Source organism: Quercus robur, chromosome 9, assembly GCF_932294415.1.
Source record: "Quercus robur chromosome 9, dhQueRobu3.1, whole genome shotgun sequence".
In the NCBI taxonomy this organism is placed as follows: Eukaryota; Viridiplantae; Streptophyta; class Magnoliopsida; order Fagales; family Fagaceae; genus Quercus; species Quercus robur.
The window spans coordinates 24865370-24890179 of record NC_065542.1 but is presented as its reverse complement, the minus strand read 5'-3'; the positions used below and the strand labels follow the sequence as shown (position 1 = coordinate 24890179).

The following is a 24810-nucleotide window of genomic DNA, read 5'->3' as shown; positions in this document are numbered from 1 at the left end:
TTTTGAAGATATCCATAACTGTGTTGTTCCGCATGCTATATACGCACCTAAATAGCAAGCCTATTATTAGCCACAAGATGGGTATGCTGAGATAGATTTTTTTTTTTTTTTTTTTTTTTTTGAGATAAATATGTTGTTGTGTAGTGAGTCTTGCCGTTAATTCGTTTGATGTATTGCGCAAATGTATCAAATACAACCTTCCACGCAACTGTAAACTTAGGATCTTGAAGCAATCAGTATACATTAAAATAATATTAGTGAACAGTAAGTTACAGAATAATTGGGTACCTGGTGGTCCTTTGCCCATTGTTCTAGTTACAAAAATGTGCCCAAAAGGTGACCGGCATGGAACTTCATTACACTTTCTTTGCGATGGGCTAAGCTTAGAAGTCTTTCAATTACCTCTATCAGAATGGTTTCAAGAGAATCTCAATTCCAGAGTCCAACCAAAAAACACAACGTGCTCCATGCCCATGGGGTGCCTTGGTGGCCTATACTATTTTGGCAGTCATGGTTATCTTGGAACGCATTTATGTTCCGTAAGAAAATCTACTCCCCTTCGAGATGCATCCATAAAATTATAAACTTAGCTAGGAGTGCATTTTTTTTTTTTTTTTGGGTCAAAAAATCTCCTTCATAACAAATTGTTATTGGTTCTAATTTAAATCTATAACCTAAATTACTTTTTTTGCCCACTCGTAACAACCAATAACAACATGCCACTTTCTCTGAAATTATAAACCTAGCTAATGAATTCCATTTTTTTCTGTTCTAAAAATAAGTTGAACACCAGTGTATGTATGAACCGCTATATATTTTGGACAGCCCCTGGATCCCCATGCATTAATTAAACTCAAAACAGATGGAAGTGTAATTTATAAGAAGTTACTCTTTACACCTATGCAACACCAATAATAACTCATCTGAACCTTCGTCAATTCATCATGGCCTAGACAAGGTGTGGAAATTAGCTACTGTGATGTCATTCTAGAACCGGATTTAGATATAGCATGGTCCCTTTACTTACGTATTCAGATTCTACATCTCTGGTGTGTCTACTCTTACCCTTACGTACCATCTTCAACATGTAACCTCGATTATCTGAAAATAAAAGGAAAATTTCCCAAACTGGATTTGTTTACAAACAATAAAGAAAATGATTTTCATGAGTAATAGGTGCTACGTCAAAGGAAAATGTCAAAAAATGCATTTTTATGTTGTGTTTCATTGAAAATGTTATATCTGAAGAGTAAATTAATGAATGAGTTATTATTTTTTTAAATATAGTTTGGAACTAATATACATCAATAAAGGTAGAAATATTGGTTTCTTTAGAACTTGTATTAAGTTAATTAACTTGTCAAAATTCGTAAACCACTCAAGTTTTTTAGCAGAATTAACGAGACCAAGCTTGAACACAAAAATGGATGGTCTAGCTTGTGTTTGGCAGTTCGCTTGAGCTTGTAACAAATTAGACAAACTAAGCCAAAACTCCTTCATACTCGACTTAACTCGTTTACATCCCAACTACAAGAAAACAAATGTAACAAATCCATAAACTATGAATAATTCAGTTGTCACCGGCATTAAATTTTATTAAAGCAACCCAAATGCCAAATGGGAGAAAGAGAATTCCCAACTATATGGATAAAAATAACCTATTTTAACAGATACCCCTGTGAATATAATTGACAATTATCATCAGCATTAACATTTAATAAAACCTAAGATGCTCAATACCAAAATTCCCAAATCAGGAAGGGGCAAATAATCATAAGACAATGGTGCCCTGAACAAAAAGCATGGGCCATTCCTAGCAGCTAAGCAGATAGAAACCTGACAATGTATGGCCACCCGATACAAAAACTGTGCGTTAAACATCAATAATCATACACTACCTTTATCGGCTGCCAATTTCTTTCTCTGTTGATGCTCTGCAACTTTATAATCTACCACCTCCCGAAACAGGTTTGGATCAAGCACACAATTCTCACTCCCATAAACAGCAGCTTGAACACCTGCCATCAACTTTGCTATCTCTCTTCCAGAAAACCCCTCAGTTTTAGCTGCTGCTTCCTTAAAAATATCATCAGTCAAACCCTTGACCTCTATCTTCTGCTGTTCCCTTTTGAACAAATTTTTGAACCAGCTAGATTTCTTCGGTCCAGCCTGAGCTATATACTTGTCCAGATAGAGTTTTAATAATTTGTAGCGTTCCTGTTCCCCAGGCAATGGAAATTCCAGAGCTTCATCAATACGGTCAGACACAGCTGAATCAAGATCACCAGGGCGATTTGTTGCAAGAGCAAGCACTATGTCTTTGGACTGGTCACCTGTGCGGAAAAGGAGGGCATTAAGTGCACTTCTCTGAGCTTCACTCATGTAGGTCTTATTCCGCCTGCAACATTTGGTCAACGCATACAAGAAGTTCTCAGCTACGTTTCCAATAAACTAATGGATTTGTCTCATCTATATTTGAATTACATCATATATACATTACTGGAAATAAACTAATGCAGACGTAAGATTGAATAAAGCACTTTAATAAGATATGGGAGTGTAAAGAGGAATCAATTAATGGTGCTTTACAATAAAATCATTCACTCTTCCATTTGCATTATAACAATTTTTTGAGGTTTTTTATGGAATTTTTTTTTTTTTAATCCATAAAAAAAGACTTACAAATTTGGGGTCATTCCATATCTCATCATCATTATAGGGACTAATTTGACTTCCAAACATTCAATGGTAACAAAATAGATCAGAATGGCTTCAATTGTTATGAACAAAAATGTAAATCATTGTATATTCTCTAATGCACAGATGCCCAAACAGTGAGTGTACTTTTGACAGTAAATGAATACTGTCCAAACTTCCATTAGTATTGAAAACCTTAGAGTCAATCTATTACTATGATTTATCAAAGAAGCCAAATTTTATCACCGAAAGGATAGCATCCACATTCAAATGCTACAACTTTTTTTTTTTTTGATAGGGACATTTAAATGCTACAGCTATTCCAAGGCATATTTATTTATTCAGTCAAGGAGAGGAGCCAAGGGCCTGATTCATCACATTATGCCAAAAAGCACTTCATTTTCCATTTGATGTTTACCAACAGACATCTAAGCAAGCAAATTGGCAAGCAGACCCTATGCCTTGTTTCATGTACAGGTGGTTTGGGACAGGTCTTCGGAATGCTAAATATTGCCTGATTAGGGGAAATTTGTGGCTACTTACTCGCACAAAAATGCATCGGCCTCATCAATGAAAAGCAATAAACCTTTCCGTGACTTCTTGGCCCAATCAAACAACTGGTGTATCTTGGTGACAGCCTGTGGTCCCAGCGGAGCAACATCTCCTCCAGTCATCAATGCATAATCTAACCCCTAAAAGCATGAGAATTAATCATCAGAGAAAGATGCTAATAAAGCAGCAGAGCATATTTTTTTCATAAACATATCACTATGATATGAAAACATATTGAAAAACCAACAAGCATGGACATTGTTCCATATATTCATTGACAATCCATTTATTTCAAAATTGCCCAAAATTTTTGTAACATATGTTGTCTATTGAACTGCTAGACAGAAACTATGAATCAATTTCAGTTCCCATGGGTCAGTATATTTCTGGGGCCTAATTTTCCCTTCCAGAATGCCTAAAAGTTCCATTGACATCAAAAGTTTGAAATGTATATGACAAAACAATATTTTTATCAACCTTTTAAAACACATCCACAGACATCATATTTCAATTTCAATTCCAAAGTTTATCAAATTTAATTCAAGCTTAAAGATCATCCAAGATGTGCATCACTCTTTTAATTACTTACAAGCATGCATGCATGCATATATTTTTTGATGAACTGCCAATCTTTAGTAAGAGAGAAGTATTATACATCATGCATGTATTTATGTTAACAAATGGAAAAACATTCATATATACATACATAACTTATGAAATTAAACCAACAAGGACATGACATAATATAGTGGTAAGATCTCATACAGATTTACGAGCCAGCTCTCTAGCAGCCATTGTTTTTCCTGTTCCTGGAGGACCATAGAAAAGCATGTTCCGGAATGGTGCCTGATGGGATTTTGTATTGGCAGTTGCGCCAGCCAGCTGTTCAATCCTTTTCTGAAGAGATGGGTGTAAGACTACATCACCAAATGCATTTCCATTCTTCGAAGCAGATCCTTTATCCGCACCACGAGAGAGAGTGCTCATGGCACGAGAAAACGAGCCTGACCAAGGGTATTTCCCTCTGGATGACTCTCTAATTAGTGATGGTTGTCCTAATATTCTATCTACATAGCTCCATATCACCCTTGCTCCTTCTCTGCAATGGAGAAAAGCGACCTGCATAAGCTATAACTTTGCAGATAGAAAATCACAAACAATGTAATACAACTAACATGCCCAATCAACAAAGTTCATTCAAATACAACACCTCAAGTAGATAAACAGCCTAATTACTAGGACATTAAAGTTAAAGAGCTTTGACAGATAAAAAAATAATCCAATGAAGATTAAGTGACATTGGTCACCGTGCCTGAAGAAATTGGTGCATTTACAGAAAAGTAACCAATTTTAGAAAATGAATATATACATCTTTTCATAGTGTTAAAAAAAAAAATAGCCCAACGAAGATTAAATGACATTGATCACCATGCCTGAAGAAATTGGCACATTTAGGGAACAATAACCAATTTTAGAAAATGAATATATACATCTTTTCATAGCATGCTTGATACTACAAATAACAATTATTCCTGCTTTAAACCAATCCCCAATGAGAGCAACAAAATAATGTAAGCAAGAATGATATAGAATTCATCTTTAGTGGACAAAGTATCCCAAGACTCACTAACTTCAGCCAGCAGATTAACCCAAACAAAAGACAACACAAGCAGAGGCATGACTGACTAAAAATTTTTTTTCACTCCTAGGAAAAATTCACGCCCAAAGGAATTATCAACACCCTTAGACAGATTTTACTAAAAGATGAGTAGAAGAAATTAAAGACACGGCCATCTAAACATGGAAATATCAACAACAAAAATCAGTAATAGCCAAGAACATACATACAACTCAGAAGAAAAATGTCAAGTCCATGCAGATAACCAAGTAAATATCTAAGCTTTCAAAGGCAAAAATGCACATACAAATACCAAAAGAACAGTACATACACATCCTTTAGTACAATTTTAACAACTACCTTGTTGTGTAAACCCCTGCTGCTAGAGCCGTCACTCCACCAACAAACACTACCAACTTATTTTGGTCTGTTAGAATGGCTCTAAAACCCCCTGGAAAAGATAGACGAGTCCACGTCAGGTCACACCTTTTCAAGAAATAAAAATAATAATACAACAACAACAGCAAACTCAGTTCCAAAACTATTATCAAGAAATAAAAAATACATTTAGAAAAATTGCAACAGAACAATGATAGCATTTCAATTGCAGCCCTGTAAGTCCTCACTCAGCTGAACTTTTGGTCTGCAATATGAAATAAGGAATATAGCATGCAATAATAGAAGCTTGGTTTTTTTAAAGACAGGTCTTGCTCCTAAAGAAACTACTCAACTCCAAACCTTATTCACAAACTTGAATGCATGGCATGAGGAAAATCAAACAAGATAGTCCACTACTTTATGCACAATATCTGAAATTTGGGAATTCCATATGGCATTTGATTATATGATGAATATTTAACACAGAAACATTACAATGTAAAATGGTATTGTTACCAAGAGAGTTTATATGCAGTTGACTCTTTTAGTCTTTTTTTTTATCATTCTTTTTATTTTTCTTTATTCAAAACAACAAAAATGAGTAATATTGTTCAATTTGTGTAAATACAAGCAGAATACCATATATATTATTTCCTGAGATGAGATAATGTAAAAACGGCATGTTTGTCTTTGTCTTGATTAATTATCTAAAATGGCATAACAAAAAACATGTACCCAACCAAATAGTGAGAATAGGTCTTTCTTGAATCAAATTAGACAATGTAATTAATTATATACCTCCAATATGGTCAAAAGTAGTATTTATGGCAGCTACCCATTTTTCCCTCTCTGCATTTGCACGGTCTACTAACATCCGCCGGTTGACTTCTTCACCTAACTTCGCTTCATGGGCTCTCCCTTCTGCTTCTGCCATAGCCCTCACTCTGATCGTTTCTCGTTCTATATCAGCCTTCTCCCTCTCTGTTTGTCGCCGTTGTGCTTGAATCTGTTCTTCAGTTGCTCTTCGAGCTTGCTCCTGCCTAACGGATGATTCTTCTTGCAATTTTACAAGCTCTTGATTCCTGGCCCTATGTAACTCATTTTCTGCCTGCCATAGCAATATAGCAAATTAAATTCTCCACCAAAAATAATTTTGTAAGAACCCAGATAAAGGTACTTGCCTGCATCCTCTTCCTTGCCAGTTCATCCTCATACTGAGCAATTTGGGATTTTGTTTGTGCTTGCTGTTGAGCTAGCTTCTTCTGTTCATCATAAATTACCCTTTGTCTCTCCTATCAAGCACAAAATAGAGAAGTTACAAACCAATCGGTATACCAGCATACGCTTTAATATGATATCTTCATAACAAGCATCTATCAGAAAAACTCACTGCTAAATGCTTATTAAAAAAGGGCGCACACACACACATGCTTTAAGACCCAAAAAAACTATAACATATTAATCAATATTATACACAACTTACTTTCTCACCCAAAAAAAAAAAAAAAAAAAAAAAAATCTTTAAGACCCATAGAAACATGAGAGATTAATCAAATACCATACACAATTATTCTCTTTAATAGATACCTTAATACCCAAGGAAACAACAAGAGATTAGTCAAAAAAACACACTTTAAGACCCAAAGAATCAACAGATTAGTCAAATCCCATACACAATCATTTTCTCAAAAAAAAAAAAAAAAGATACACATAAACAGAGAGAGGGGCACTGACAATGGCATCAGTTGAACAGTCGACAAACCACAAGGTGATGTCCCCATTTGAATAAGGGGATGGCTCAATGGAGACAACAGGAAGCAAACCACACTGTCGCCACCATAAACTTTAGCAACACTAACAACTTCCATAATGGCGGTGAAGGTAAAGAAGCAAGTTTTAGAAAGGTTCGAATGAGGAAGGGTACATTGTGCCCACTAACCTGGACACACCATTTTCTCTCACCATTTTCTTCTAGAATGTTGGGAAGGGTATAAAGGAGCATAACTGTAATTGAGGTTTCTGTCACCATTTTTCTCTTCAAATTTGATGGATGAAACTTTGCAAGCCCAAGTGGAAAACACCTAGCCATGCCACTTTCTTTTCTCTCCCTTGTCTTCTCAGCCAAACCGCTGAATTTTTTTTTTTTTATAAGTAAAAATTAAGATAATGAACTTGGAACATTGTCCCCACAGCTGAAATTTTAATTCTCCCCCCTTCAGCTTCTTCCCCCTCCCCCCCCCCCCCCCCCCAAACCCCTTTGTTAGGGTTATAAATGAACCAAGCTATTCACCAAGCTCGGCTTGAGAAAAAACTTGTTTATGTTCGTTTATTTAGAAAACAAGTCAAGTTCAAGCCTTAAGATTAGGCTCGATTATTAAACGAGTCAACCTCAAACATAATAATGTATTCGTGAACAAAATCGTGAACATGAGGGCTCAATTTAACTATATATAATATTATATTTTTATATGTATACTTGTCTAAAAATATATTTATATAGACTTGAAATTGGATTGTATAAGTTTGTTAATAGGTTCATGTGATATTAATTATTATTTTTAATTTATTGATGATATAAACAGTTTATTCGTAGTAAAAATTCATAATATTGAGAAGAAATAAAACATTTTAGTCATGGTTTCACAATATATAGGAAAAGAATAAGTTAATCAAGACATTCAGCCTGTGCTCAATTCTATTCATTGGGCTCAGCTCAATTTCTAGCATTAGCAAGCGGTTTTTGTATTCTTGAAATAGTAAAAAGAAAAGGATCTCCAGCCCTAGATAATATAAAAGAGAGGTTAACTCAAAAGACCTTTTACGATTTCCTCTAGAAATACACAATTTTGTGTTTGTTTATTTATAGTAAAAATAATTTTATTTTGAAATATAAACGTTCTTTTTTAGACACATCTGACAGAACCAACCAGTTGAGTAATTTAGACGCATTCACCCCTGACGCCCTAAGCAAAAGAAGAAATATAGAAGATGCATATACAAACTTCTTTTTATCTTTGAACCTTGGATCACACATGCCCCACAGTAAATGTCAACATTTCTTTTTCAAATTCATTTAATAGAAAAATATAACTCATGGACCATAGAGGACCAAACTAGTGATCTCACCCTCCACCCCCTATTTATCTGGAGAGGAGATACCATTTGGTCCACTTTCAGAAACATATTACATAGATCAATACATAAGTACATCTTGAGAACTTTATTCCTTTTAACTATATGTGTGTGTGTATTGTTAGGTTCAAGTTACACCACTCAACATTTTTTTATTGAATGCAAATTTCAACAAAATTTACCATTGTATTAGATTTCCCTCTTATACTCTACATGCTTGCAAAATTTCAAAATATCCTAGATCAATAACCATGCCATCAATCACATGTTTAATTTCAAGTTTTTGTATTTGAATTTGAGTATAAAAGATGGTTTTTTAGATCGAATAGAATATAGCATCCGATTGGCACAATCCAACAATGATTTTTGAAGTAATAATCGAATAAAAAGTTATTAGGTGGTGTAACATTACTTAGAAACTTGAACCTAACCCTATATATATACATATATATATATATATATATATAGAGAGAGAGAGAGAGAGAGAGAGAGATCTTTAACAAGAAATCCCAAAAATAGCAACTCATCACAAACCCCAAACTCGAGACCAATCAAACAAAGTCAGGATTAGGACCTACTTCAATTGACTTATAGTTCTCATAACATCCTCAAAAGGGCGGTTGTTTCGTTCCTTCGAAACCAACCACACAAATATGCCAGTATCATATTCCATATATCTAAGAAATATTTCCCCAACCAGTTCCTCAAACCAGACAACAAAGATACAACTTTTTCCTGCACCACCCATTGAATCCCAAACATCAAGAAAATTTCACTCAACAAGGTATGAGCATACTCACAATCAAGCAAAAGATGATCCACTATTATTTCCCCACAACATCGGCACATGCAACCCTAATTAACTAGGAAATCCTCCTCTTTGAAAGGTTATCGATTGTAAGAATCCAACCCCAGGCTATTGTCCATAAAAAGAACTACGCCCTTTAAGGGACCTTCACAAGCCAAATGCTCTCCAGGAGAAAGAAAGAGTGAGGAAGCACTAATAGAATTATAATAGGATCGAACATCAAAAGTACCACTCCTAGTCAATCTCCAAATCATCTTACCATCTCCCTTCCCCCTAGGCAACTTGGAATAAAGAAACTCAAAGAAAGAAAACACTATCTCCAGCTACCAATTGTGAAAAGCTCTATGGAATTGTAAATTCCAACTCATATTGCCCCAATCTGGAGAAATCACATCACAGATCAACGCTTCCTTAGAAGCTAAGCACACAAACAAATCAGGGTAGGATTCTTTAGAGGAAGATGCCCACTCCAAGGATCGTACCAAAACCGAATGCGGTTACCCTCTCCACATAAGTGAAGAAACTCTCCCCACCCACTCTAATGCAACCATAAGCCCCTTTATCAACTCTAGCACTCCAGCCCATCTATCTTCACCAAATTTGGTTGCAATTACTTCAGGCCAAAAATGGTTGGCTTCATGTCCCAAGCACCATAACCTCTTCCTAGTAAAGCTTGGTTAAAATTCCCAATCCTCCAAATTCCCAAACAACCTATCACAATAGGGGAGCAAACATTACCCCAAGCCACTAGCAGGTATTTGAATTCTTCCTCTGTCAGCCCCAATAAGAAATTCTTCTAGATTTTTTCTAATCCATCAGCCACAGATTTGGGAACAATGAACAAAGATAGATAATAGGATAAAGTGTTTTTTAACAAAGTGAGTCTACCACCCTTAGACGAATATAAATGTTTCCAAAGGGATAGTTTCCTCTCCTTCTTCTCTATAATAGGATCCCATATCGAAATAGCCTAGAAAGGAGCCCCAAAAGGCTTTCCAAGGTAGGTCATTGGCAAACTACCAATTTTGCAACATAAAATATTTGTTGGAGCATTTAAATTGCCCAACTTGACTACTGGGACAATCTCAATTTTGGCAACATCTACAATTTTATTTAAAGTTTTGGTAACTAAAAGTGACATTGAAAAGTACATTTTCAAGGGTTAGTTGAGTTGACAAATAAAGAATTCAAAAAGAAGCACCAAAAAATATTGGGAAGTTTTAGTTTTAAAAATAAATTAATTAATTAAATAAAATAAAAACAGTTACAAGTACTTTATTCAACACAATAACTGACAGACATAAAGGAAACATTGATTACACGTTCAAAAAAAAAAAAAATCAGATACTGGAAGTGATTTGACTTCAGTCAATCAAGTCGTATCCTTTATCATATGAAAATTTGGAACATGGTTTTGGATCATCATTAAACCAAGCAGATGCTTTTATATATAAAGTTCTTGTCAAGACAAAAAACTGTCACAACAGAAGGCTGAAGATCTACTTAACATTCACAAGTGACTTCACTTAATTTGCTAAGATGATTAAAAGCTAGTAAAATTTACATAGAAGAAGAAAATGCTAGATAGATGAGCACATGCGCCTTTATATGGTGGATTTGCAGTTACGGAATGAAAAAATATTTAAAGAGTACTGATTTCCAAAATGCATATCTAGCAACCAAATAATTTTACACACACACATATATATGAATGCATAAATACACATAGGATAAACATGCAGGTTAGTCAGAGCTCTCACTTAGCTTAAAGTATGGTAATGAGGAAGGGACAAAGAAAACAGTGTCTTACAGTCTCAGCTTGAGCTTGCATTGCCTTGAACTCCGCAACCTTCGTCTCCATCTCTGCCTGCCTTGTCTCTTCCTGCTTTTTTATAATTTCAAATACCTATAACCACAAAAAGCACCCATTTTATTCCCTCAAGTCATCAATTCTGCGCAAGCCAAAAGTTTTTTTTTTTTAATTTATAAGTACGCAAGCCAACGGTTAAAAACATATTCAATGGACATTCTTAAACATGTATTCTACTTTTGGGGTCTGAAAAACTAAACTGGCCATAGAAAAGCATCTGGTGGGTGAGAACTTCATAACTTCAAAACTTTCATCTCCCTTATGAGGAGAACCAAGGTTTGAATCCCCCCCTCCCTGCCACTTGTTGTAACAACTAAATCATTAAAAAAGTTCTTATTTAACTCCCAAAAAGAAAAAAAAAACTGAAATTTATTATTTGTCCTCCATTTTCCTCAGCATTCAAATAGAGTGCATATGCTCCTAAAAAGGCTCTAAACCAAATACACTATATTCCAATCCATTCTATTATTTTATTATCTGCCTATTCCATTCCTTACTTTTAGAAACTACCATGCATAATGTAATAAGTCAATTCGTCACTATAACATTCTTGAACAAGCTTTTTATAATATTTGCTACCTGCACCCTTCATACAAGATTGGTTTCTATGGCCTTTTAATTTTCTAATGACAACACATCCCTCCAAGATGGAACTCATGACCCCTTCACCTCCTGTTTATTAGGGGAAGGAATGTCATTTGATCCAATGATAATTGGCCTTAATTATAGAGAAACATAGAAAAAGAATGAATTTATTACATTGAATCTAGACCTTCATTTCTGAAATTCCCCGAAAACAAATCCCACCAGTCAATTGAAAATGAAACAACAGTTTTACTTAACTAACATATATCCTCTTTTCTGAAAGACCAAAGATGCTAAGAATGTACAAAAGTTCAACATTTTTGTTTCTTTTCTTTTGTTATCCTCAGTTAAACAGTAATGACCTACTTGGCTTGACCGACATCACTGATTCATTTTATCAAAAAGCCAAATTGTATTGACCTCTCCTATGTTTCCTTACTCAGAAGACAGGGCTTAGGAATTAACATAAACTATCAATTAAACTCAAAAAGCCAGTATTTTTCCAAAATAAAGTAATGCATGGAACAACTTATCAAAGCAAAAACCCCAAAGCCTATTAAAAGTTTAAACCCATAAAAATTAAACAAAACCCATTTGTAGAAACTACACAAAAACAGCATATCCCATCAACAATACTTCATAAAAATGACAAAACCATGAACAACTACCATAATGAAAAAAAAAAACATTTTAAAAGCGAAATTCCAAACCTTCTTGGCATTATTGGAACTGCTGATCTCCCTCAACGCCTTGGCCCCCCTCTCCAGCGCCTCGGGATCAAACCCGGCCGACGTGGTCCTCGGGTTATCATTCCGAACCTTAGGCGCAGCCGGAGGCTCAGACTCTTTATTAGCCGGAGCTGCCGGTGGCGGATTGGACGGCTGAGATTGCCCAGAAGGAGGAGAAGAAGAAAATGGAGAAAATTTGAAAGGGCCATCAGCATAAGCCACATGGGATTGGGACGACAAGGAAGCTGTGGCAGAAGCTGCAAGGGCTGAGATGAGCCCTATTGCATAGGCTTTACCCATTTTCTCTTTTTCTTATTTTTGGGGTTTTTGATAAACCCTGAGAGATGGGGTTTTTTTTGTTGGTTATATGGGTGTGAAAGTAAATGTGAGTTTGGGTTTTGGAAAAAGGTTTTAATAGGGGAAAGAATTAGCTTGCAGAGCAAGAATGTGGAAATTCTCAAATGCTCTCTCTCTAACCATAGGAGATGGTAGAGAGACAAGGTGTGAGTGACTGAGTGTGTGTTAGAGGCTTTGAGGGGTTCAGGGTTTTGGTAGGGTTTGTATTACTTTTTCTTTTTGGGTGTTGTGATGGCTGTGGCGGTTTTAGGATCTTGGACCCCCAACGTTTTAACCCGGTTCATTTTTGTAGGCTTGGGCCATTTGTCTACCCTCTTGCTCCTAAGTTCTAAAATGGGTTGTACCAAATTGGGTTTTTCTTTTTTTTTTTTTTGGGGGGAGAGGGGTGTGTTTAGGTTTTGAATTTAGTGGGGCTGGCCTCCAACCTTTGAAGGAATATATAATACAAAGAGATTTACCTGTGAAGATATGTACAATAAAATGAGATTTTATGTATATATATTCAGTTAAATTATTTCATTCTTTACTCATGAGATACCTTGAAAATCTTATGAACTGATAAAATAAAGAATCAAATTTGAAACCTCAGAGTTTCAACTCGTCTTTCAAATGGATTAAGCCCACTACCTGAGTGTCCTTAAAGGAATATATAGTAGAAGAGTTAATTGTCTTGTTTTAATAATACAAGGATTTAAAGAGTTTGTTTTTGTTTACCACAACCTTATCTATTAAATTTTAACAAGTCTACTATACCATGTTTAGGGTTTATTGGAGAAAATATCTTATAGGAAATATATATGGTTTGACAAAACTCTTTGTGACACCACATGATAATTTTTTTTTTTAAACTAATATTTTGGAAATCCCATTGATGGATTACACCATTTTTGTCTTAGCACGCACTGCAAATTTCTTGCTAACAAGATGTTATTGAATATTTGATCTTTGACCATTATGATATTTTTCAAGCATGTAGGCTATTAAAAAAAATTTAAAAAAAAAAAAAAAAAACAATGTAATGTAATGATAGAATATCCAAAAATAAAATCTGATAGAAAGTTATTATATGGTATAATATTTTTTTTTAGATGGAATGGTATAGTATAATATTGATAAAATTTGCAACATTTATAACTTTAACCAAATGATATTGATAGGTATTATTTAGGTCACACATGTGTGTTTGCCCATAAATATTCATATTACCACTTCAAGATGGTAAAATTATTCAGTGCATTACACATTCCTCTCATATAAAGGTGAATTTTATGAGTCTCACGCATAAGACTCACAATTATGTAAAAACAAAATGTAGCACATTAGGTGTATCCAATGATTTCTCATTCAAATGGCTTATCTTTCATTATGATTCTCTCGCATTCGACTTACAAAACATACATGCACCTTAAGAGCGTGTTTGGATTGAGGGTTAGGAGAGAGAAGCAAAGGAAAGGGGGTGGAGAGGCTTTAATGAACCTTATTTGGACCCTTTTTTTTTTTTTAGAGGGGAAGGGGGAAGGATTTGAGCCCTCCAAAGCCCCTCGATTTTTAATTCCCCCAAATTTGGGGAATTTGGAGGGGTAGAGGAGGTGAGGGTTTTACTTATATTAAAATTTTTAAATGATTTGTTTGTTCTTATATTGTCAATTTATATCTATTTCTTTAAAGCTAGCATAAAATGATCATAGATAATTGTCAATTTATATAGGTAATCTCCTCCCCTACTTCATTGATTCAGTTTCTCAAAAAAAAAAAAAAAAAAAAAAAATCAAATCTAAGAGTTCCTCACTTGGAATTAATCTCATGAATTTTCCCCTTTGGAAATTAGTATATGCCCATGATTAGCTCAATTTTAACATCAGTTTTGGAACTTATATCCCATGTAGAGGGTCTGACCCTAATCAAAGTAGCAATTGGTTGGTCGAACGGGAACTCACATTTGTACCAGTAATTTGAGTTTTAAGAGTAATTCTCTGGTATCAATATTTGAAGCTTTGTAATGGTTGGCTGTAACTTTTGCTTTTAGTTACTTCTAACAAGAAAGAACTTCAAATACACAAGTTGCTTTTAGTTACTTCTAACTTTTGCTTTTAGTATATGCCCATGATTGGCTTGTTTTTGTTTACATTGACAAATGTTGCATACTCTTAAACTTACCTTTTGTAAACGAATCTCTATAAAACTGTCTAAAGTAAAGGTTAATTTCCATATTTTGTAATATGTAATAAAGAAGATTCATCAATCATCTAACAATGTGATACGTAATGTATGAGATTAATTAAAAAAGTAACCAAAAGAATTTTCTAGATCACTCTTATTATAAAAAACAATGTAGTGACTACACATCAAAATTACAAAGTTGAAGGAGAGGAGATCGCTTGAGAAGACTGATGACTTTGTGCAATGGTTTCTTTGATCTGCTCTGTTCCATGAAAGCTAAGATAGATGACTTATAATGGCTGAGGAAAGATAAAACCAGAATTTAGAGAATTCTAAGGCATAGGGGAAGCTGTAGCCAACTTAGCTCTGAGATCTTTTCTTAAAATCTTTCCAGAGGGAGACTTTGGAATTGCATGAACAAAGTACACCTTGTGTAGCCTCTTGTAAAATACCACCTGTTTGGTAAAGAACACATGACCATCATGTTAGTTATAAGTTATAACTTGTAAGTTATAACCCTCAATTAAGGCAGGATTAATTGGTGTATTTTTTTTTTTTTTTTTTTTTTGTCATCCATTCATTTATACATAAGCAGAATCAATTGCATATGACCATGGATGAAAATTAAAATTTTCCATTGCCTTTTGCACTTGCTATTCATTCAATCACCCAACTGACATGAAATTTTCAAAAACTGCAATGATTTAATATTAAATACACAGGTTCTCAAAATGCACAAAAACTAATTTTGCTTTAACTCATTTGTTGTCTTTAACTCCAACTTCTCCTATGGCTATGACCACTCCATTCCAGAAAGAAATACTTTTGAGCCTTTAATGCTATGGAAAACAAAAATAATGTCACACCCAAGGAATGTCCAAATGTCCACTCTAGTCATTTTCAATACTTTGTATGAATGGAAGTAGAAAATTTTTATAATGTTTTTAGCACAACCTTAAAGGTTTAGATGTGTATTTTTTTTTTTTCTTGTTATAATGATAGAGGGATGGCAAAAATTCCTTTGTACCTGTTTTGCTATGAATTCCTTCACAGCCTCTTCAGTAAGTTCATTGCCATTTGATTTCACCACGAATGCAACCGGAACTTCACCAGCAGCATCATCTTTTTGCCTGTTAACATAAGGAATTTTAGACACTTTTTTTCATTAAACTAGGAAAAATTTTCACCTTGTGGTTTCTTAATAAAGAGTAGTCTAATTGGAGCTTACGGGACAACAGCTGCATCAGCAATTGATTGGTGGCTTACAAGAAGAGCCTCAAGCTCAGCTGGCGGCACCTGAACAAAGTAATAGAAGGTTTTATTAAACATAGAATGCTTTACTTTAAGTATGTTAATATGCATCCTAATTCTTATCAAGGAAATAAAAAATAGCATAGCACATTAGAAATAGAACTAGAAGTCTAAGTGATAGCTCAAAGGTATCAATAGCTTGAGTTCTTCTAGGACCATAATTTTTATTCCACAACTTTTTCCATAATTCTGATCAGGGCCGGCCCAAGACGAAAATTTTAAAGGGGTCTTTTTATATATCACTTAAATAATATTTAGTTTTTTTATTATGTACTTTCTATTTCAATCTATTATTAATTCTTACTTGTTAATATGACTAATTCAACCAAAGTGAGCTAATGATATTTATTATATAAGTTTTACAAACTGGCATATCACCAATAAAAAAAAAAAAGTTTTTCAAACATTTATTTATTATATTGTTTAAGTGACACAGTTCATATTCATATCATATCAATTTATAAGTTTTTTGTCCTAAAATGTGTATTAGCTTTAGAATTTTTCATTCACTTAATGGTAATTGGGTTGTATTTCTTTTTTTCTTTTGAAAAAAAAAAAAAAAAAGATAAACTTACTACAAATTTTACTACAAAAAAACTAACAAAATGACATAACAATGAGGTGGCATTTCAACAAAAGAATCAATGAGTATTGAATTACTCGCACATCAATTTATAGGACCTATGTAATCAAACTTCTAATATACTAATTTCACAAAAATTAAAAAATAACTGGTAACATACTAGCATAACTCTAATATTTTAGGGTCGTTGAGAATGGGAAAAATTGTACACCTAACTCACATTTTTTCCTCAATTAAAAAAAATAAAAAATAAAAACTTATCGCCCCCATATTTGGGAGCCTTCTATGCTAGGGGGCCTTAGGCTATGGTCTAAATGGCCTAGGCCTAGGGCCGGCCCTAATTCTAATATGGTAAAGTTGTGATTGGGTTGTTTATTTCTTTCATATTGACCTATCATTTTTTCTACAACAATCACAATTAGCCACATGATGATTGTGGCAAAAATTGTATCTCTATAATATCTCTTATACTTTTCATGTTTTATTACAGGAAAAAAAAATATATGTAAGGCCATTTGAAAAAAAAAATGGTGTCCTGACTTATTTGTCAAGTATTACATTTGAACAATGATTTCATGAAGATAACATCTTTAACATAACAAAAATGTGTTTCCTTTCTATAGGCCTCAATAAAGGAAAATAATCAAAAGATAGGGAGAAATAATGGGTAGAAAAATTCTATATATAATAGGGAGAACATGCCTGGAAGCCTTTGAATTTGATGAGTTCCTTCACTCTGTCAATAATGTAAACCTCCTCATCATCATCTACATAACCTATGTCACCTGTGTGAAGCCAACCCTCAACATCTATGGTGGTGGCTGTGGCCTGGGCATCATTCAAATATCCTGTAATTTGTTTGTGGGATATTTTGGTCATTGTCAAATGAAAAAGTTAGGCTAGTATTGAAATAATAAAATATCATAAAATTGATTATAATATCAATTGACCTCTTGGGATAAGAACAAATTTTTGGAAGTATTGGATGTTTGGTAAAGTACAAAATTGGTTCACTTCTAGTGTTATATAAACTATATATATTATATATATAATAAAATCAAGTTCAAAGTTTAAGTGGTTTTATTTTAATATAACTTATCTAAAATAAATGAGTTCCAGTTAGCTCCTCTGATAATATCTATAGAAATTGTTCGATGATTATTGTTTCTTATCATCATATCAAGAAACAAATGATTTTTAATTTTTTTATTGTGGAGTGGAATTCAAATTTAAATCTTTTATTCAACAAGTGACTTTAGGAATCTACTAAAGAACCAAAGTTAAAACTAATTTCTTCTTCTTCTTTTTTTCTTTTTTTTTTTAAATGGGAGAGTAAGTAATATATGATCCAATTTTGAACAGAAAAGGGGGAGAAAAGATTTGCAAATGATAAAAATTTAACACCAATTGTATTGTTATTAACTAACCTGATTTCATTATATTATAAGCAACCCTTCAACTATAAATAAACTAAAATAATAGGCAAAGTTGACTAAAACTATCGGACCAGTTTGCTTAAAAAAATGAAATAGTTACAGCCTTGATCATGCTAAATAGCTTAAAATTATCCAAATGATATAGTAGATAATAACTAAACCTTTCATAATCTGAAATCCACGAATGCAAATCTCGCCAGGTTGATTGTACCCAAGTGAGCAACCAGTTTCTGGGTCAATGACTTTGAGCTCTGCATTCCTAACCACTGTACCACATGAGCCTGACTTGGTTGGAAATGGCTGCTTTGCAAATGCTAGGCACATCGATAACACAGGCCCAGCCTCTGTCATCCCATAACCCTGTAGAGAAGAGATAACATTTTATTCAATAATATGGTACCAAATGTTACTTTATGATTCAGAAATTAGAGGGGAAAAAAAAAACTGAAGAATTAGAAAAAGGTATAGGTGTTAAGTATATGATAATATCTTTTAATATCATGTCAAATATTTAGAATCAACTTCTATCAATATCTGGATGTTGGACTTGTATGTGGGTTTTGGCAGTGTTAGAAAATGTTTTCAAATACAGATTATAGGATGTTCTATGAAAGTTACGCATAGCAACTATGTGGAATATTCTCTTATACAAAAATAGAAAATACCACTTGAAGTTGAAATGTTCAAGACCAACGAGGGACACATACTTAAAAAAATAAACCAAAAACCAAAATAAATAAATAAATAAACAAAAATAAAAGTCCAACGAGGGAGACCTCCCAACAGTACCACTATTTGAGTTCTTCTATGACACACATTTTGCACATACATCGACATGAACTACACCTCTGAGTTCTTACGATGATTACACTTTTTATAATCAGATTAAGATATCAATTAATTTTTGATACAGACGGAAGTTGAATTCCTGATCTATTATTCAACTATAAAAAAATTTATTAGTTAAACTAACTAGAACTCATATATTTTTCAAGTTATTATTGTAATAAATTTTTACTAATTCTCATTTATCCCACCGTTAACATTATTTTTTATATAACAAAAACCTGTAAAGTTTTTTTAGATAACTTGTGCCTTTAGTATATTCCAATTTAGCGGTGGAACAAGAAAATTTTTTCAAAAGGGCCAAGCCAAATAGATCATCATATTCGGGTAACTTTTTTTTTTTTTTTGATGAATATATTCGGGTAACTTTAACTCGTTATACGTGCATACCACTTTATTTTCAAAAAACAACAAAAAATCTTTTTGCTAAACTTTTTGGAAATATTAATGTTTGTCATTAATGCCACAATATTAGTTTATTCTCGGGTCGGTGCCACAAGGACCACATGACTGGCCACTAGAATTAGCGTCATAGTTTTCCTTTTCACAAAGGAACCTTCAGCCTCCACATGAAGAAATTTCTCTCTCTCAAAAAAAAAAAAAAAAAAAAAAAAATCATGAAGAAGTGGTGCCCGTTAATTAATTATTACATCGGAGGACAGCCAATTTTACACTGATTAATAATTATTAATTACTCTAAAAGCTACCCAATGTTTTTAGTATCTCCAAATCTTTATGAATTCCCCAAAATTTTTGCTAACATTTAAGTAAAATAAAATTTCCCTACTTTGTAATTTGTAACTTTGTAAACGCATTTTCTTTGATCTGTCAAAAATTTTAGCCAAATTTTAATTAAACTTAAACTTTTTTACATTGTATTTAACCATCTTCTTCAGTATTCTCCAGTCTCTACCTAAGATTTTATTTTCTAACAAGTTAAGTGACACACTCAATTTCACACTTAAATTTCTTGAGCTGGATCTCACATCTAACGATCAAAGGTGGAGGGAGGGGGGCACGGCCCCCCTAGAGTAAAAAATAATTCCTCCTTTCTCTTATATTTTTGGTAAAAAATAATAATTTTAGATATAAATTAAATAGTGGCCCCCTAAATTTTTACTAAAAACATATAATAGATTTATAAAAATGATTAATATATTATTTTTGTTTTCTCTAGTTACTCTTATAGCAATAGAAACTCTATAAGTCAAAACATATTTAATTTATTTCATAAAATAGAAGTTAGAGTAGAATATTTATCTTATATCAAAAAAATAAATAAATAAAATAGATATATTAATACACTATTTTTTTCCTCTAATTACACTAACCAAACCAAGATACCAATTGATTTTTGGTATATGTAGGGATTGAACTCAAAATCTTTTATTCAACAATCAAATATTTTCTTTCTCAAAAAAAAAAAACAATCAAATATTTTTCTAATTGAGCTAATTAGAACTTACTATTTAGGATATATGTTAAAAACTTTGTTATATGCAAGAAAATAGCATATATTAAATCATGCTAGAAATGTCAAAGGCCTTGAAACTGAATTGGCACCTCCCCATGCACAAAGTGTTTGGGGGTCTAAGGGGGAAAATGTTCGAACTACAGGATTAATAGCATGCTAGAAACATATAATTTTAAATTATATATATATATATATATACGCACACACACCAATATTCATGTCAATCAGTTGTTATTTACCATTTAAAACATAAACTCATATTTTATTCATTATTTTAAACAACAAAAATTTGAATTTAAACAATTAACTGATGACATAACTATTGATATTTAATCATCTTAAAAATCTTGCAAGCAATCTTGCAAGCATAAAGAATGCATAAAGATAATGTATCATAATGGTGGATTTGTTAAAATTTACATTAAATTAAAAAATATTTTTTGATACAAAAATTAAAAAATATTGAATAGTATAATATTATTTAAAATTATACCAAATGTAATTTGAACCGAAGGAGAGAGAGAGAGAGAGCTGAAATTATTTTTTTAGTTCTGCCACTGTCTAACATGCCAACTAAAGCAAAAGTGACGTTATTCTTTTTATAATTGATTCACCTGGATATAAAAGTATCACTATTTTTTTTTTCTTTAATTTAATTTAATTTAATTTAGGGTTAGGATCCCCAAATCCAGTGGGCAAGACCAGGCTTAGAAAGTTGAAACTCATTCCAAGTTGTGAAACCCATACCGTATCCAAGATCAACCACCAATCTCACACAAGTCACAATACAAGGTTGGTCTACAACCCAAGATCCTGGTCAACTACCACAACAATCCTCCAATGGGCAAGACCAGACCCAAAATTGCTAAACCATCGACCACTAAGCCGCAACCTCTGTTGGAACTCGGAAGGTAAGTCCCAAGTCCTCCTACTTCATCAAACCATATAAAGTACAATTTAAACGCAGCCCACAAAGTACAAAAGCGTTTCCAATTTTTCAGTTTCAGTTAGTTAGACCTAAAAAGTACCGAATTCATAATACTTTCATAATAAATCTTAAATAATAGATTGTTACTAGTAAAGAAATAATTTTAATAGAGTATTTAAATTAGAACCAATAAAATTTACTATTTTAAAATTTATTGTAAAAATATTATGACTATATTATAATAATAAAACTTCTCACTAGAATATATATTTTCGGGTTCAATTAACTAGTACTCGTAAAGGTTAAGTTTTTGAGTAATGCTATAGTCTTAAGGCCTCATTTGGTAGAGTGGTTTAATAATATGTTTTCAGTTTTTAAACAACATTACACGTATTTCTACACATTTTTTCATCCACACGTATTTAAAAAAAAAATACAAACAACGTTACTAAAACAACATTACCAAACGGTTTCAAACTATTTTAGAATATTTTTACAAAATATTGTTATAGCCAACTTCTAACATTACTTTTTCAACTTACCAGTAACCACTTAACACATCAACAATTTATTAAAAAAATTTGTATCTCTACCATTATTTTAAATTTTTTATCTCAATCATCAATTAACTTGTTTTGAGTGTCACGCAACATTTAATAAAGAAGATATTTGATTCCTCAAAAAATAAAGAAGATATTTGTTTTTTAAATTTGGCAATTCTTACATCATCTTAAAGTACTCAAGCTCTCAATAAAGGTGTGGACCCACAATAGCCCACACCTTTAGTGGGTCCACACCTTTAGTGAGCACTGTAAATATTTTTACACTCCTGAGTTTATCTAAATTTTTTGCCTTTCACATGCCGTGAAATCCGCCCAATTTTTCTCAGCAAATAAGTTGTGTTGTGTAGTGAAAAAAAAAAAGACAAACCTGGCCTAAAATCGCCTGAGGAATCCTACTCTGGAGAGCCTCTACGAGCTCCTTTCCGAGCGGCGCCGCCCCAGAAAGCACCACCCTAATGGAGCTGAGGTCGAACTTCTCCACCATCGGATTCTTTGCCAACGCCAGCACTAGCGGCGGCACCACTGCTGCTATCGACACCTTATGCCTCTGTATCAGCTCCAACAAAGTCCCTATCTCAAACTTCTGCATTAACAGCACCGCTGACCCAGTTCTGAGCGAGCACAGAAGCACACTGTTCAGTGAAAATATATGAAACAATGGAAGCACACATAGCACCACGTCTTCTGGTTTCAAGTACAGGTTTGGATTGTCTCCATCAACTTGCTGAGCCACACTTGTTATCAGGCTTTTATGAGTCAAAACTACTCCTTTTGGAAGCCCTGTGGTTCCAGAAGAGAAAGGTAGAGCCACTGGCTCATCTGGGTTGATTTCAACTTTTGGAATTTCGTTCTCGTTTGCCTCAGAAACCACAGAGAAATGCAAACAATTCTCCGGTGGATCATCCACTGTGATCACCACAAAATCATCCCCGAGTTTTGGATAATTCTGATCACCGTGGTCTCGAAGCTTGTCTACGTATTGTGACTGGGTTATGATCAGTTTAGCACGTGAAGCAGTGATTTGCTTGAAAACTTCAGCGGAGGTATAGAACGGGTTCGCGGTGGTAGAGACTGCACCGAGCATGGAAGCTCCAATGAAGGAGAAGACGAATTCAGCGCAGTTTTGGAGAAGAATCATGATGCAATCTCCTTTCTTGATGCCAAGATTGGATAACCCAGCTGCCACTTTGAGTGAAATGAGATGAGTTTCGGCGAAAGAGTAGGTTTTTCCGGTGGAACCAATGATGAGACATGGTCTATCAGAGAATTGTGAGAGGTGCTCGAAACAGTAGGTGTGGAGTGGTAGGTGACTGGAGATAGGTATTTCTGGTAATTTTGATTTGAACACACAAGGTGGTGTTGTAGTTTTATCCAAAGGTTGATTTGGTGTGGAAGAGATTTTAGGAGAGAGTGTTTCTTGGGTTTGGGGCTCAATAGATGAAGCAACAGAAATCATGGTGTTTGAATGAGTGTTTTCGTTTGTGTTTGTTGCTTTTCAATTTCTGTAGCAAGGGGTTGGTTTTTTTTGTGTGTGTGTTTGATATGTATTCAAGAGAAAGAGGAGGGGGGGTTAGAGGGTGAGAGAAAGTTGAGATGTGAAAGTAATAAATACCACAAGAAATGAAGTTGGAAAAGAAGAGGTTGGTAGGAACCAATAGTGAGTGTGTGTGTGTGGGAAGTTGGGGGAGTTGGGGTTAGCTATAGCATATGAGAGTGGAGTTTGGTTTGGAAGGAAATGAGAGGAAGAAGCATGCCTTACCTCACATTCAATGGCCAAATTGTTTCTTTATCCATCAAGCCTCTTACCTACCAACCCTCTCACTTTCGTAGTAATGGCCTAATGGGGTCTTCCACCTCTTTTAACTCTAACGTACGGTTCATAGGGGTACACATTACCTGTGACACTTAATTTGAAAATAACATTTTTCTTCCTTGAAACATTTTTAATTAATTTCCCCTAATCTATTTCTTTCATTTTGTCCTTTTTCTTTCTAATTAAGTAATTAAATAATAATAAAAAATTTCATTGGATTTATAGGGATGTAATTTTTTTTTTTTTTTTTTTTTATCTCACAACAGTTCTCAAAGAAAATGTTCCCTTCCATTTTGTTTTTCATTTTGCCTTTTATGTTTAAGTGTTTTATTAGATCTCTGTTTACTCTTCACAACGGCTCAAAATCAATGGAGAATAGTGAAACACCAAAGGGTAGGCGATAAGTCTAAAGATTTTTTTTTTAAAGTAATTACAGTCTCCTCTTTTAATATTTGAGAAAATAACACTTCACCCCAAACTTGAAGGGAAAAAAGCATTCCCTCTATTGACATTTGTTTTGCCAAACTTTGTTAAATTGATATTAAAACTAGTGCATTAACATGCCTTCTGCTTAATGACAGGTTTCCAAAATAATTCTCCCTTTTGGAATTAAAATTCATTGTTTTGAATTTTTAATTAAAGAGTAGTTTAAAATATTTAAAATGACTTTTGCTTTTTTCTTTTTCCTTTTTTGTTTTTTCAACGGCCTAAGGAAATATTTGTAGTTGCAAGTCTTCTGGTGCTTGATAAACTTTATATTTTAATTATAAATTTATCAGTTATGTTTTTAGTTTACTAATCGTAGTTAAAATTTGTCAAAGAAAATCTTATAAAAATTTAGAATATTCTATTACTAATATAAGCAGGAGGAGAGGAGTTTGGGTGTGGGGTGGAGTGTCATTTCCACAAACCTCGAGGGAGAAAAGTGTAATTACTCTTAATTGTTTTGGGAAAAGTTAATAGATGCTCTA

The 24810-nt window shown here is 33.6% G+C and overlaps 2 protein-coding genes across 2 annotated transcripts; both read right to left on the bottom strand.

Moving 5' to 3' along the window:
- Nucleotides 1–1560: 1560 nt before the first annotated feature.
- Nucleotides 1561–12912, bottom strand: LOC126699993 (uncharacterized). The gene is made up of 8 exons (XM_050397974.1): nucleotides 12351–12912; nucleotides 10996–11091; nucleotides 6423–6537; nucleotides 6044–6349; nucleotides 5228–5318; nucleotides 4015–4348; nucleotides 3241–3389; nucleotides 1561–2398 (listed from the first exon to the last, which is right to left on the bottom strand). The coding sequence occupies exons 1-8, from the start codon at nucleotides 12666–12668 to the stop codon at nucleotides 1888–1890; spliced, it is 1920 nt and encodes a 639-aa protein (XP_050253931.1). The 5' UTR covers nucleotides 12669–12912; the 3' UTR covers nucleotides 1561–1887.
- A 2100-nt stretch (nucleotides 12913–15012) lies between these two features.
- Nucleotides 15013–23719, bottom strand: LOC126699992 (4-coumarate--CoA ligase 2-like). Its single transcript, XM_050397973.1, has 6 exons — nucleotides 22394–23719; nucleotides 18377–18575; nucleotides 17482–17627; nucleotides 16114–16181; nucleotides 15913–16015; nucleotides 15013–15340 (listed from the first exon to the last, which is right to left on the bottom strand). The coding sequence occupies exons 1-6, from the start codon at nucleotides 23480–23482 to the stop codon at nucleotides 15218–15220; spliced, it is 1728 nt and encodes a 575-aa protein (XP_050253930.1). The 5' UTR covers nucleotides 23483–23719; the 3' UTR covers nucleotides 15013–15217.
- Nucleotides 23720–24810: the final 1091 nt, after the last annotated feature.